A 16,804-nucleotide genomic window follows, 5' to 3' on the forward strand; every position below is an offset into this window, starting at 1 on the left:
GATGAATTGCAAGTCTGATCATTTGCTGGAAATAATGATGTCGGAAATAAGCCTGATTAATATGCAATAATCTACTGGAAAGGGGTGGCAAATCATCCAAAGGCATACCAAGGTGCAAATTTATCCACAATGGGGCATGATCTGACAAGCCCAATGAGAAATCTATAAGGAGATGAGGGCTAAAATCTGCAAATTGTTGTGGGTAAAACAAATACCATCTGTCAAGCCTTGCCCAGTATGTAGTAAGTGCATTATGATGAAAAGTATATCCAGACACTGAGCCTTGGAGAAGCAGCCATAAATCTTCAGCCTGCACAGAAAGAAGCATGCTATCCCATTTTTGCCTTTCCAATGATAGCATATGAGATCTTGGAGTGGTGTTATCTGTTGGCAGAGGGGAATTATTAAAATCTCCACAGATGAATGCATTGGATCTCCATGGATATCTGCATAAACCCATAATGAAGCCCTCATGGCAGAGGTTTGGGAGGCATAGACTGATTCAAACTCAAGAATATCACCATTGACATTACATTGTATGACCATCCATCTGCCACTGCTGTCATTGAAGGCTAACTGAGGCTCCAACTCATGTCTAACCAGTATGCATACACCTGAGTAGGTAGTGGTACCAGCATAATATATATCATAAATAATCATGATGATCAACCTTGGAGTGTTGATTATGCTCTTGCAAACAAACAATATCTGGCTGCATTTTATGTACATAATTCCATAAAAGCCTCCACTTTGAGACATTGCAGAGGATTTGTACATTGTATGTAAAGCACTTAAGTGTTTGATGCATGGAAGAGGTATATATAGTAAAGTATAAGAATAAAATAAGACATCAGAGAGGCAAAGCCTCTGCCTGCATGGGCTGCATTCCTTCATGATCCATGAAAGACATAGCATTCTCCCCTTCTTCATAATCACATATGGGAATGCCCTTATTCAAAAACCCCACCCAATTTTGAAGGACAGGAGCTGAAGTAGAAGCCTGTCCTGGTGAGGGAGAAGAAGCATTCCATTGACGAGATTGAAAGGGGCGTTGCTTCAATATAACCACCTTCTTAGGTTGTTGAAAACCATCCTGATCAGTTTCCACAGATTCTTTCATCTTCTCTTTTTCTTTATCTTTTCCTTTTCCAGCAAGTGACTGCACTTGATTGATTGGTTTGGCATTCTTTGCTCCATTTCTATTTGCTGTCTTAGCTTGCAAATTCTTATTCTTTTCCGGTGTCTGTTGCGGCAAGGCATTGGGAGGGGCTGATGCAGAACCATTTGCCCAAACTTGTGGCAGGCAAAACAAGCTCCTACAAACACGCCCCATTTCAATTCAAAATACTTTTTTCCCAATTGCACTCCCTCAACTTCCACTGCAATAGAAGGAGGGGTAGGTGTATCAGTGTCCCAGAGAATGCAGAACCTGTTACGGTTTCCCATAGGGCGTGGAGGACAAATGACCTGTCCCAAAGAAGCAGTCAGGCCAGGCAACTCTTCACGCATATAGTTCGGGAAGTTAACAACCTCAACCCATACAGGACAATGATGCCGTATAAGACTTTGATAATCCTTGTTTGGGGACCAGGGCATAGCATGTACCATCTGCTTCCCGTAAAACAGGGGAGACAACTCAAGTAGCCTCTGCTCGCATGAAGCATATGATAAATGAACCTCATAAAAGCCTCTGGATGCAAAATACACTCCCTCTACAAAGCATCCTCCAAGGATGGACTTAATCCACTATGCGACATCACTGGCCGCTGGGATTCTTCCTGGAAAGAAAATTATAACCGCGGTTTGAGATAACTTCCTGAGAGGATTCACGAGGGACGGCAATTTCAATTTGTACGTGACCTCTGGAACTGGTTTGCCCCATTCCTGTCGTGATTGCTGAAAGTCATCCTTAAGGGTGTCAAACACGTACTGAGCTTCCATAGTAAGTTCATCACCTTGTGTTGCAGGCTCTGAAGGGCGGCGCTTAGCATGTGCGGGTCTTTCTTTTCGAGCATATGTACAAACATCCAAACCTGAAGCCATGATTGAAATACGACAAGACAAGAAGGACTATACGGAGAAGTATAGAGACAACAAGCAAGACACAGGACTGTACGGAGAAGTATAGAAGCAAAACACATGACTGTACGGAAAAGACACAAGACTGTACGGAGAAGTACACAGAAGGACTGTACGGAGCTGCAGACGGTCTTCTTGAAATCTGTACGGAGATGTAGACGGTCTTCCTGAAATCTGTACGGAGAAGTACACAGCAGACGGGAGTGTACGAAGATGCAGATGGGGCTGTACGGACGTACGGAACGTGGTCTTCCTGAAAAACTATACAGCGATGCAGACGGGTACGGAACTGCGTTCAGAGCTGCACGGAGGTACGTCATACCTAGCCTATCTGTTTGTACGGGCGTACAAACAGTGTACGGCATCCGTACAGGTGTACGGACAGAAACGGAGGCTGTACGGAGACCTTGACGAGGCTGAACAGCAGAGGTCACTCCTCTCTCACACACTCTCTCTCACCCCCACACACTTTTTTTTTCAAAAAAAAAAAAAGTGAAAGCACATTACTATATTATTAACATGAAATCAATGTACATGACATTAGACTCTAAAAGAGAGCCCAATGGAAGAACTCAAAAACAGTCAAAAAACACTTCAAGGCTAGTAGCATCCAAGTCCCTTGCAGCATAACTATCATATAAGGATTGCTTCAGGGACATTCTGAAGAAAACATATGCCTGAGGAAAGTGTTGACCCATCCTAGAATGCAATCTCTGTGTCCAAATGGTCCGTAGTACCCAAAAGCAAGTCCAGTGAAAGAAGAGGAGGAATGGAGACATCTGAGATGAGAGGCATCCAAACATCCAGAAGAGTTTCCCAAATCTGATAGAGGGAAACGGAAGCCGCAGCAAATGAGAAACATGAGTGATCAATATGCGAGAGTGCGGGCAAGACCATAATAGATGAGGAACTGATGAGAGCAACGGGGGCAGGAAGGGGAAGCAATGCGACGTGCTGCCAATTTCACCCCAATGGAAAAAGCTCCCACTATACATCTCCAAAAGAAAAGCCTCTGTTTCAATGGCAATTTGGCTTTCTAGATTTTCATGAGTCGTGATTGCCACCAAGATAAAGGCCTATCCAAATTCCAAAGAGTGTTGGCATGCTTATCAATCCATGGCGGTGGAAGAAGAAATCTGTAGACCTTCGAGGAGGCTAGATTATGCATTGAAAGCGAATGGGTAGCAGGAGGTAAGGAAGTCAAATTCCAGTCCAGTAATCTGTCATGTACAAACAGTGGAGGAACCGGAACAAATGGCTGCAACATAGTTGAAAGTATTCTCCAAATGGACCTATGATGCAGACCCAAGGAGAATGTCCTGCAAGCTTGTGGAAATGAGAGCATATAACCTTGTTGATCTACAACATCTCCAACAAATCTTATGCCCAATTTCATAAGATTGTATGCTTTAATAGGTGCCTGTAAAGTGAGAGGCGATTCAAACACCTTGCTCCAATGGATGCTTTTCAAGCGAAAAGAATTACCATGATGAGAGGAAGCACGTGTCCATTTAGCATAAGAGAGAATTCTCTTCCAATTATGAATAAAAGTAGTAGAAACAGGACAACCAGGAATTTTTCCCTGAAATGCGGTCATGACTACTTCCCAGTGATCTGTAATATGCATTTCTCAATTCATCTCTTCAGCACCCTTATGAGTTCTTCTGGGCCTCATTGCAACAGTCCTTATATGATGCCTTGCATGAGGAAGATTTAAATGTTTCTTGCATTCAGCTTTTCTTTTACTATTTCTGATGGATAGGGCATTTCCTCCTTTCTTGAGCACTGCCCTATTGTAAAATGGATGTTTCATAATATAATGTTTTTAGTTTCACCAAAAAAAAAAGTGTGTGTGTGTGTGTGAGAGAGAGAGAGAGAATAGATAGGAATCAACCCGGGACTCCATAAGACAGCAAGTTGATTTCTCTACTGCAGATTCTGTAGATGCTCACTATGTTTTTGACATGCTCAAAGATGAATTTCATCACAGCCAGAAGGAGTGGGCCAAACCTCCCCCGGCCATTAAATATAAGTTGAAGCTGCCTTCATTGGTCGCTCCTCTTCGAAAGTTCTCTCAGCAAGCAGTTATCATTTTCTTCCCAGGAAAGTTACCTTCAGCAAATGATGTGGCTCAGTGGGTTTAGGCTTTGTTGGGAGGTTGCTTTGTTGAAGGAGTATACTTTGCTTCTAGAGGTTTTTATGAAGTGCATTTTTTGGATGCCTCATATCGTCAGCAGATATTGGAGATGTCACCTCTATTCTATGGCAGACAAATGGTGCATGTTATGCCATGGTCGCCAAACAAGGATTACCACAGTCTCATTCGACATCACTGCCCCGTATGGGTTGAGGTAGTGGATTTTCCGGACTATATGAGGCCTGAGTTACCAAGTTTGGCAGCTACTTTGGGGCAAGTTGTATGCCCACCCCGTCCTTCGGGTCATCGCAATCGGTTTTGTGTTCTTTGGGATATAGATCACCCAACCCCTCCTTCCATTGCGGTAGAAGTGGAGGATGTTCCCCTCGGTGTTCTAGTAGTCTTATGCAACCCATAGATGTGGGTTGCTAGTTGGAACACTCAAGGTGGTCTAGGGTGTGTCCCTCATGTCACTGTAGATAGTTGATCTGTACACAGCTACATAAATTGGATGATATAGTTTGCAGGAGATTTGATAAACTCCTTTCTTATTGGATGTTTTGGTTTGGATGTGATTGATACTAGAGGAGGGACTTGCATTTCGGGACATGGTGTTATTATCCCCTTGAGAGCTCAGTGGGTTATGCTTTTGATTGAGGAGCAAAAGAATCAATTTTCTTGATTTATATGCGGGAGAGCATATTTGGTGTTGAAAGAAACTACTGTCTTGGAGTCTAGAGGTAGATTCTTGGATCATTAGGAGTGACTTCTATATGTTGGAGATGCTCAATATAAAAGAGGAGTTAGGAAAGGAGGCATTCATCCTTTGAGGAGAGCTGCTTGGGATACATTAATTTTTCAATTAGAGGTAGATTGTTGGTTTGATACAAGACAGATTTTATGTTGACGATTGGATCTTGGACAGAGGTGGCATTGTTGGATTTGCCCCATGTGTCTCCACATCTGATCATTTCCCAGTTATTCGCACTCTCTTTGAGCCGCATACTTCCTTGCAGTCAAATTAAGCTTATACTTCCTTGCAATCAAATTAAGCTTATCTACTGCCTCGACAATAGATGATGTGGCTGATATTCTAACCATGCCTCTTGCTAGAATCAAGCAAGAGAGTTTTGCAACCCGATGGGTGTGAAGCCTTATCGATTATTCATCAAGAGGGAGTGTTGGAAAAAATGCTGAACTATGGACTTAGGTTACTAAATTACCGATGGGGTACTTTTGGGTTAGGATTAATAAGAAGTCAAAAAGAGAGGTAGATACACCTTAGGTCCTAGGATAGGACATCCACGACGTAATGCCATAGATAGGGTTTAGAGATTTTCAAGGGGCCACATGATGTGGCAAGCCCACACATACGTCCATCATGGATGAAGAGTATGGCTGCCACATGGCACCATTCTATTGGTCGATCTCTTGTGGCCTTGCCATGTGGCACACAAACATTTTCTCACCATCTCACTCACTCTAGGGTAGCCAATTAGATGCAGCATATGTTTGATGCATTCTTATTGGGCACACTGCGTCAGTGTGCCACATAGGATGGGGATGAAGCCCTGGCTTCTAAGAAATGCCATTAGAAAGATTCTTTCTCCTCACCTTCACACCTCTTGAGTTATGGTTTGCTGTATGCTTTCATCCTAGCAGCTGTTGGCATTTATACTCTAGAAATTCACATGTGTGTTTGTGTGTGTGTCTTTTGATACCATTCAAGACAATACCACTCATCGTTCTCACATGATCCCCACTGAGCTTCGACATTGGAAAGATATGCTCTCATTCCTGCATGCAGAAGATCTATGGCTCTCAACAAGGGACAGAGATATGGGTTATACATATCATCACAATGCCTTTACTCATTACTGGGCTCGACTTGACAGATGGTATTTGCTGCATGCTCAGCAGTATGCTGATTTTACATGTGCACTATGGGTCGATCATTCCCTCTTGCTATCTGATCACTTTCCAGTATGCTTGGCATTATCTATAGCACGTTTGACAGATGATATGCCTTTTTTTGGTCGTTGCCTGCTCCATGTTAATAGTGCTTATCTGCTTCATCAACAATTTCAGAACATGGTGAGAGTGGCTGTCCGCCCCCTCCTCTTACATGCTCAAGAGGACATGGATTTTGCTTGGATCAGTCTTGCTCATCGCTTGCAGGCTGTTATTTAAGATTATGGACGGAGTTACATGGGAAACCTCAGGCTCAAGCTGAAATGGGCTCAATCTCAGAAGCAACAAATGGATGTAATCAGTTCTCATAGGCAGCTTACCTCTTTTGAACAGGATTCTTGTGCTTATGCGGTTCATATCATCCATCAAAATGATCTTCGCAAATTAAAGAAGTGGCAAATCCGAGCTCGCATGAAACCCCTTTTGGATAAGGGCTGCTCCTCCAAAGCCTTTTTTAAAAGTCTCCATGCGGATAGGCGAAAGGAGGATATTTGCAGGATCAAGAAAGATGATGGCACCTAGACCACCTCCAAATCAGAATTGGAATCGCAATGTTTTAGTCATTTCCAGCATCTCTTTTCTCTTCAGCCTGATCATTTGATGCAAATGAATGCAGCCAGGTCTCAATTTCTTATGCATGTCCAGCCCATATTGTCTCGGGAACAGGCTCATGCATTGGAGCAGCCTTTTATGCTTAGTGAACTGGATGATGCTTTGAGTCATCTATGTAAAAGCAGCTCTCCTGGTTGGGATGGATTGACTGTTGAATTTTTCCGTGCATTTTGGGGTGATCTCAAGAACACTCTTCTTCTAATGATCAATCATGCTTGGGCAGAACAATCTCTTCCTCCATCTTGGAAACATGGCCTTGTCAAATTGATTCCCAAAAAAAGGTTGTGTGAGATGATGGCTGATTGGCGGCCTATATCTCTTATGCCTGTTATTTACAAACTCATTGCCAAAATGATTGTCCTCAGGGTTCGCTTCTTTTTGCAAGCAGGACTTCATCCTAGGCAGTATGGGTTTGTCCCCAGAAGGCAGATGACTGACAACATCTCCAATGCTTTGCTTGCGATTGAGTATGCCAAATATTCCAAACAAGATGTTCTCATTCTGCAAGTGGACATTGCGAAAGCATTTGATACTGTCCATTGGGATTTTATTTCTCAGACTATGCACAAATTGGGATTTGGCCCTCGGCTGGTCCATATTATCTACTGGCTCTATTCTCATGCCACGGCGCAGTGTTTGCTTGGTGGTGGGTTGTTAAGAACCTGGACTATGACCCGCTCAGTGAGACAGGGTTGCCCTCTTAGTTCCTTATTGTATGCCATTGCTACCCATCCGTTACTGTTGCATATGGACCATCTTGCAGATACAGGACAGCTTCATGGCTTGCAAATTCCAGGGGCACAGTCATTTCTTGCACAGGCATATGCTGATGATTCATACTTTATGCCCAGGAATTCTCAAAGTGACCTTTCTCATTTGATGCATATACTGAATGACTTTGGCATAGCTGCTGGACTGCATATCAACTTTCAGAAATCAAAACTTCTAGCATTGAAAGAAGCTGATTGGCATGCACTTCTCTAGCCAGGCCACATTATCTCTTCCCATACTATTGTGAGGCATCTAGGATGCCCCATTGGCTGGAATATTACCCCGCAACAACAGCTCAAATGGGTGCTTCAAAAGATCAACAAGAAGCTGGAATACTAGCATTTGTCCACTTGGCCTCTACATGTTTGACTTCGGATAGTACAGTCCATCATTATGGCATATGTGCAATTTTATTTGCCTCTTCTTCCCTGGTCTTTTAAGCATTCGGCTTCCTATATGTCCCAGGCTATGGAGATATTTTGGAAAAGCAAATCTCATAAAAAGGCTTTGCGACTACTACCTATGCAGTCTATTTGTTCACCCAAGACTCATGGGGGGCTGAATATTCTCAATCTTTAGGTTCATATGTTGGCAAGAAAGAGCACTATGATTGCTGATTTTTTTCAGCAAAAACAGCCATGGGCTATTATGTTAGCAGCTATGTGTGGAAACATGACGTCCCATGCATATGGGCATTCCTTGCCAAGCTTTACAGGTCTCACCACATATCTATACTTGTGGATTTTTGACAGTAGAAGCTAGCGGAGGAATCCATCGTCAACCCAATTTCTCATCCGTGCCAACAAATTTCGTTGTTAAGAGAAAACCCATATAGACACAAAGGCTTGTCCAAATGTCATCGCACATGACGACACTCCTAACGCTAATTCAATCTAATCTTCTTCTGTTACATGTCACTCTGCATGCAATGATAATTTATCTTGGGCATCAGCATCTAAATCATTGTGATGATGTCCTTTTCGCATCATGTGGTGGCCTCACGCTCCCATACAATAGCGTAGACTAAACATTGCACTCATTACAAAGTACAGATGTGTAGCTCTATGATAGATGCGGCTCCATGATAGCAGGTTCAAGTCACATTAAGAAGTACAGATTTGCAAAGTATTGCCACTAGAAGTGCAAAAAAAGTTAGTTAATCAATGTTAATGAGTCTAGGGATGAACTAATTTGCCAGATGCCAATATTTTTCCAGTAAGAAGTAATTTACTCCATTCAAAACAAACTCAACCAAAGGTGGGAGAATGAGAACTATATCCCTGGCCTCTACAATATGTATAAACAACCATGTGGTTGGTCTATAATGACACATCATCCCAAGTGGAGTAACGTATAAAAAACAGGGAACAACCCTAGGTCCTTATGCATGCTATCAAAAACTCTCTCGAGCAGCTACATTGGTCCTAGTACATCTTACCAACTGACTCCAGATAGTAAAATGAGATAGGGAACCTACTCTATCAGCAACAACGGATATGTCCACCAATGACCTAAGAACCTTTCGAACACCATATTTGCCATAGGTAATGCTAGAAGCCACCTCCCAAGCCGAACTTACTTGTGAAGAAGGCAGCGGATCGTAATCCTAAGGCTCCAAGGTGCTAGGGTCACGTCCATAATGTCATTGCATGAATACAGCATGGTCACCTACCTCTTGACTTATATACAGCAAAGGCACCAAACCTCTGCCCCAAAGCGATACTCCCCATGTCAGCATGAAGGACTGAGAGTAATGTGTGAGGAAAATCTTAAGATTCCTATACAAACCATCATGGCAATATGCCAACTCCACGAGCAATGCTTGCTAGATTCTTTTGCAAGTTGGCATCTCATCCATAAGTGGGGTTTTGCACATGTGCTGAAGACAAAAAGCCAACTGAAATGCCTCTATGGATAGCTAGCCAATGAAAGTATGAGACTTTCTTGGCCCTACTGATCCCCCAAAACTGAAGACCAAAACTTGATAGATGATGCTTTGAAATCCCCTGTGCTAGTTAGTATTGAAGAGATATGGCTAGATGATGGGTGTCTCTCTGCCGAATCTTGTATCTAATCCTTTTCGAATACTTAACGAATGAAACAGGAGAACCTAAGGCAGTGGGAGATGGCCAAGACCCCTCCCCTGGATCCGAGTCCAACTCAGCAAGAGGTCTTGCCTGAAATATCCAAAGCCTCCACATGGACCCAACTACGACTGTAGTATGGGATAGATGTAATGACCAAACACTCCCTAGGCATCCTATAACTTTGATCCTCTGCTGTGTAAAACCTCCTGATCCTATGGTTGGGTAAGTGTGATTCTATGAGAGGTGTATGAGGTGAAGTATGAGAAATGTGCTAGTCCTCCTCTCACTCCTAAACATGTGCCCTGCTCATTGAAACACCTAGACTATCTGAGCCGAGGGCAGTGAGGATCAACATGGGTCTCTCTCCAAGCCTACGGAATGGCTCTCATGTTGGAGTCTACTAGCAACTTGGTGAAGCGGTACATAACTATGAGTGATGATCTCCTCTGTGATCTCCTGACCTCCACTGAACAGTCACCAATAGACAATCCCTGAGAGTGTCATCTTGCTAATTTTGGATCTTTTCTCAATGCCAATGGTGACATCCTAACATTACTCCAGAGGATTATGGAAAGGTGGTTGCCTAGCTAACTCTTCTTTGGTGGATGGGACTGCTCAGATGTGAGCGGGGCAGGAATGATCCCAGATTTGGACAAGTTTTCTCACCATTGGATAATTGGGCTGACAATGATGGTCCGCCAAGAAAACGGAAAGTCCCCAACCACTGCTCAGGTGCTTCTGGTGTGCATTGAAGAATACCATGAAGCCCTGAGAGCTGGGCAGAAAATGATCCCAATCTGTACAAGTCTTCTCACCATCGACTAATTGGGCTAACAATGATGGTCCACCAAGAAAATACAAGTGACACTCCCCAACCACTACCCAGCTGCTCGTGGTGTGCACTAAATAATACCATCAAGCAAGGAGTGCTTCCATGGCTGGCCCCGTGGCGTCAAGCCTCTAACAAGAACCTTGACTAGGAGTGCCCTGCTCTGAAGCTCTGGATCAAGAGTCCCCAGTCCACCCTATCATGTAGCAAGAGTGATAGTGCCCCAAAATACTCTGGCATTGCTATCCACTAAGCCTTGCCCTCCACTCCGCAAGAAATTCTTGAGCGTGCCTCTTCACCTATTGTATTATGTTTGCATGGAAACACCAACAAGAGGCCACATACCGCTGGGTCACCAGAAGTACCTAGATGAGCACCAATGCTCTACCTGCTCCAATATGCTAGCTTCCTTCGTATACTCTCAAACGGAGGTGCACATTCCCTCATTTACTCTCCAACACAAGTGCAAACTGTTGAGCTAGGGACACACAAAAACCCCGACCTAATAATGAAGATATCTAGTGGAAGTGCGTCTGGGAACTCCAGCAAAACCTGTGTCAACACCATATCCTGCAACACATGTCCAAATATCTTTTGTTTTAATCCAATTAATAGTTTTTTAGGGTGGAGGGATGTATAGGGGGATAGGGGGGCAACGAGGGAACAAATGATAGAGATTGGTGAGGGGGGAAGAGCACCCTCATAGCTGATGATGCATTATGTGAAGGATGTGGATCCCATTTCCTTCTAACCCATGAGCACAAGAAGTTGTGCAAGCAGGAGGGAGCAGGGACTGCAAGATTAATTGAATTTCATATGGAAGCTATCAAAGACAAATTGCATGCCATTCTACGAGGGAGAGAGGTAGGGCACGATAAGAGAGATCTTGCATGCAAGAATATATTGCGATTGAGTAGTTGCAAAAGCAACGTATCGTGTGTTAAGAAAGCTGGGCAAGGGGATAGATGACTGAGGTATGAAAATGAAAGTTTGCAAGTAGGTGGGAGAGGAGGGCCATGATGAGATCAAGGAGGGGCTGAGGATGGTGCAGAGAAAGAAAGGGAATCTGGGGAGGATCATGGGGTAGATCCACGTGACAAAAGCATTGGGAGGGTGAGAGGAGGGTCATGGTGGGAGTGATAGAAGGGATAAGGAAATAGGATGTACTAGGGAAGTGAGAAGCTCAGCTCTTCAATCATAGGTTCTCTATATGTATTTCACCTATGTTGATCAGAGGCTTAGCTTTCACCATTATGAGTTCTCTATATGTACATCACTATGTTGATCAATGGTGTGGTAGTATACTGTAGTAAGGTTGGCTGTTCGCAGTTTTTGAGGCTTGCAATTGATATGCTTTGTTATCTTTAATTGAGCGAATTATTCGTGTTCCTGATGTATGGCTAAGTCTGCATCCAAGCACCTTCAATATTTTTCTTCATTGTCTTAACATCGTGTTTAGAGATTTTAATGATCTTAAGCGAAGCCTTCATGTCATCTTGTTTACAAGGCTTCCATGCCAAAATCTTCCTTTATGAGCAGGTTAGCTTCCTAATGTGACCAGGGCAGTATTAATCTGCTTGAATATAGTTATTATCTTGAATACCAAAACATCAAGTGAGGATGTTGAAATAAAGGTTGAAAGTTTTTCTCACCTTGTATCACTTAAGTTTCCCTATTCAAAACGATTTTTTTCTTCAAGGATTGTAAGCTGTCCATATGTGGTAACATTATGCATCTTAACTTTTAGAGTTGTTTCTAGTCTGAAATTGAATACATGCTTATGACATTTTCCCAGATGTATAGAAAATGATTATTTGGGATTAAAAAATGGAATCCTAGATCAATCAGCCATTCTACTCTCTCAACAGGGCTGCCTGACGGTTGTTCATTGCAAGGTATGTGATATTTTTTCTTTGCCAAATGCAATTTGTTGAGGATTATCAGTTGTTCTAGGAAGTTGTTGCTATCATTGTTTGCTGAGTTGAATTACTTGATCTGAATTGCATTGTCTTTTTTCTTTTCCATAATAAAGACTTCTAGTAAGTATTAAAAAAGACCCAAGAGCAGAGTGCTGAAGGCAGGAGTACACCATGCATAGCATGAGAAAAACCCAAGAGGGTGAAGCCCTACCAAACCAAAAAGCCTGGTAAAGATCCAGGGCTGAGGCTGAAAGTGCCACCTCAAGCCTGTAGTGACCTCTGAGAAGAAGGAACAGCTTCTCCACGTCCTGACGAAAAAGTCCTCCTGGCAGAAGCAGCCCTGGACGACCCCTGCATACTCGACCAAATGACCATATGAAGTGCATTATATATGGCAGCTTACGTGAAATAGTTTGGATAACTATATCTTTGACTAGGTCGAGGTTGAGATTTTGTAGTTTCTCCAAGGCTCCTAATTTTAGTAGAAGATATTTAGATTCATTATATTAAGTTGGGTATTTTCCAGTCTGCAGTGTTTGGAATGAGCATAACCTGGGCATTTTGCTATAAAGCATTTCTTCCTTTCATTAATATAGATTCCCTTAAAACAAAGAAAACAGCTCCAATTGATTTTTGGTGCTGCATGAGTATGTTTGACAGAACCCTTGTATGTTACATGTGATCAGCCTGTTACATTATGTAGAATATTGAATTGCTTGACAATGTGGAAATATTAGTTTACTTCAGAGATTCATATTAATAGAAACATGAAAGTACAATTTTGCTGAAGAAAGAGACACATGAGATTAAGGGCCCAAAATACCCCCCCCCCTTCCAAATATGAGACCAAACTGAGAAGGACTGAGACTGGAAGCATGAAACTATGTACAAAGCATGATATGAGTACCTTCCAAATATGAGCCCAAACTGAGAAGGACTGAGACTGTAAGCATGAAATGAAGCCCATGGATGAGCAACTAGTCATGTACATAAACAGTGCCTCAAGGATTGCCTTATATGGGTACTCAAGGCTCTGCATTGCTAAGAGCAATTTCTCAAAATCCAAATATTTTATTGAAGAAAATCAACAACTCTCAATCAGACACCTTGTAGTCCCATAAAATTTTTCCCAAGTACTTGAAAAATGTTTCAAATTTGAACAGAAGAGGAGTCATAGATGAAAGCAACGTCGTATTTTCATAAGAAGATCTAGGAAATATGTGGTTGGGAAACTCCAATTATTTGAATATGGAAGGGGTATACGACTATGAGAGGTACACAAACATGCTCCAAACTGAGCCCAGATGAGTACATGTCTAAAAGAAAATCTTATTCAAGATGTCTCGGGATAGTAACTAGACGACCTCTCTTAGAAGATGAAAACAAGTAGTGATGATAGTGGGTTGTGAGGTGGACACATTAAAGCAAATACTAAAGAAAGTGGCCTTTCAATGAAGGATTTTTGGGAAAATCAAAAGCTGTCTTGAAGGATGCCTAATACAATAAGAACACATCGAGGATGCAAGATGCTTTTATTCTAAGTTATATTATCTCAAGCCCTGGAAGATCTAATCTATGATGTCTCCATTATGGAACTAGTTTCTGCTATTCAATCAAAATTATAGACTTTCAGCCTTCTCAGTGCAAAGGAATATGGATATCTTTCATGGATATTGAGAAATACACAGTTGGACCTTATATGACCCGTGGTCCTAATAAGTGCCCCCAAAAAAAAAAAAATTCTCTCAGTGAACTCCAAAGCCCCGGTTTATATGATTCAAGCATAGCTCGAAGAGTTCTCATACAAGAGAGAACAAGTACATTGTTTCGGGACAAGACCCACTTGAGGGTAGTACGTTCTAAGTTGAAGTCATGAATATGGTTTTATTCCATTGATGACACAGTTATATGTTCCCAGCTATCTCATTCCAGAGGATTTCAGTTATGATATTCAGGATTTTATTATTCAATAGTTTCCAGTGGGATTTGTTTTATACAAGAACTCTCATGGTTTCTCATGGATTATTATGGCCAAAATGACACAGTTTTTCAGTTTATCTGTCAAATATATGTCCTTTTGGAAAGTTTGAGAACCCTCCACGTTTATATTTGACCAGCGTGGTAAGTACTTAGTAGGAAGACGACCTTGAGCATTGGGAGCACTTGTGCAGTGAATGGAATCTATTTCAGAATAGTTATTTCCAAAGCAATCCCAAGAAGAGGGTCACACTGCTTGGAAACAATAACATTATATTTGCAAATCACTCCATGGGAGAAGGCTCAAGGGGTCTCTCAAGAAAAGAAGACAAAGAAAGTCTCCGAGAAATATAGAAGGCTAAGTATCTCTTTTATGTTGATAAAGTTTGCCTTATGAAGATCTAACCCTTGTATGGCAATGGCAATGCAAGGAGAATAGTGGATTGTTTTCTTGAATTTGTTTCAGGGAAACACTACTCATAAATGAGAAGTCTTTAGAGCCTGATGCGCTCAAGTATCGGTACAAGTGATCATTGGCCAAGTGTTTCTTTCTCTTATTTGGGAATTAAAGGGGGGTTGCAGCCAAAGAAGTTGAGGGGAATATAGAGCCCTTGGAAGATGCAGCCAGTCTTATTACAGAGCTGTTGAGGTTATCTGCAAGGAAGAAGATAAGCACAATATGGAAAAACTGATGGATTTCTATTATTAGTCTTATGACTGTTTTGGAACACTTTCCTTCCACCACCAGCATAAATGGCAAGAGTCAGGGCCCGTGAAAGGCAAAGCCGTCAACTCCATAGGAAACAAGGGCATGGATTTGCCAAGAAAAAAAAGGGTTTGAATTTGCCAAGAAAAGAAGGGCGTATGGCTGCCGAGTGCTCTTAAAGAGCAAGAAACGCCAAGAAAAGGAAGGGCGTATGACTGCCTAGTGCTCTTAAAGAGTAGGAAACACCAAGAAAAAGAAGGGCATATGGCTGCCGAGTGCTCTTAAAGAGTAGGAAACACCAAGAAAAAGAAGGGCCTATGGCTGCCCAGTGCTCTTAAAGAGCAGGAAATGCCAAAGGAAAACAAGAATCTCCCTACGGAAAGCAAGTTCTTTAGATGCAAGGAAAGAAGGCCGTGTGGCTGCCCAGTGCTTTGGAGGCCAGTCGGCCAAAAGAAGTAGAGAAAGACATGCAGTTACCAGATTCCAAGAGCCACCTAAGGTGGAAGAGATGCACGAGATCCTGCAACTAGAACTGACTGCATACTGCACACAGAAGAAAACACCCAAAGACAAGTTTATCTGCAGGTATCTTGCCAAGTACCAGAACTACTAGGCAATTGATACAAAGAAAGGAGGTATCTAAAAGAAGGGCCTCAGGGCTCCCAAATCATTCAAGAGTTGTATTGAGCCTAATGTTCTTTTATGAGCCAGTTGTAATAAAGATCTTGGGGGGGGGGGGTAGGGGTTCCAGCCCTTATTTCTAGGCCCTACTGTGTGGCTTCTTTCTCTCCCTTTCTCAGTTCGTTTGATTCCGAGAAGAAGTCTGCTGGTACTCCTCATCAAATGAAGCTATCAGATGCTGTTTTTCCCTATCTTTGTGATTATCTGCTGCAGATCGAAGATCCAGGCTGTGTTTCTATCCGGAGCGATTCGTTTTTAGGGTTTCAAAGCTGATCACCAATTCATTTTAGGGTTTCAAGGCTGATTAACAATTCATTTTAGGATTTCAAAGCTGAATACAGATTCGTTTTAGGCTTTCTGGTCCGGTTTCAGCACCCATTTTGCTTGGGTCCCACCTTCCTTCCATGCTTGAAACCTTTTCCACATGGGCTGAAAGGAAATAACCCAAGCCCGAAACAACTACTCATAACAATAGGATTCCGAGAGCATAGAACACAAGATGGGGCATGAGTGAGGTCCTTGTTAGAATTATTATTATATTCTAAGTAGTGGCTAATGTAATGTAATAAGGGGGTTAGGGGCACTTTTCCCTCTTAGAGGTTTTTCCCCCTAACCACAGTCTAATCTCTAACTACGGTTAAATATTAGATAGGGTTTTGTCTAAGTACCCTAATCTCCTGTGTTGTACTTCATTCAGTCCACTTTCGATAAAAGAGTGATATATTCCATTCAAAATGAATCATACAACAGGTGGGAGAGAAAGTACTCTATCCCTAGCCTCAACAATGTGGCAAAAGAGCCATGGTGGTGGTCTAGAATGCCACGACATCCCAAAAGGGGTCAAATGAAAAAATAATAAGCAGTCCCATGTCCTCATGAAGGATAAAAGTCTCCCACGAGATGCCAAAGAGGTGCCTGTACACCGCTCCCACTGACTCCTGAGAGTGAAGATAATCTCCGCCCAAATGGAAGCGAGAGTGTCAGCCACCGTGCATAAATGGCCCCCAAGGACACATCGCGAACACCAAATCCGCC

General features: G+C 42.5%; 1 protein-coding gene across 5 annotated transcripts in view; it reads left to right on the top strand.

The window, feature by feature from the left end:
- GALAK (galacturonic acid kinase) overlaps positions 1-16,804 on the top strand; it is a 210,749-nt gene that overhangs the window by 122,801 nt on the left and 71,144 nt on the right. For all 5 annotated transcript variants that reach the window (XM_087396316.1, XM_087396315.1, XM_087396313.1 and 2 more), the window contains one exon: positions 12,282-12,381. In XM_087396316.1, the coding sequence (XP_087252442.1) occupies positions 12,282-12,381 (100 nt within the window). The remainder of the gene's footprint in view (positions 1-12,281; positions 12,382-16,804) is intronic.

This window comes from Dipteris shenzhenensis, chromosome 25 (genome assembly GCF_047967505.1).
Source record: "Dipteris shenzhenensis isolate YYH24624 ecotype China chromosome 25, Dip_SZ_1.0, whole genome shotgun sequence".
NCBI lineage: Eukaryota > Viridiplantae > Streptophyta > Polypodiopsida > Gleicheniales > Dipteridaceae > Dipteris > Dipteris shenzhenensis.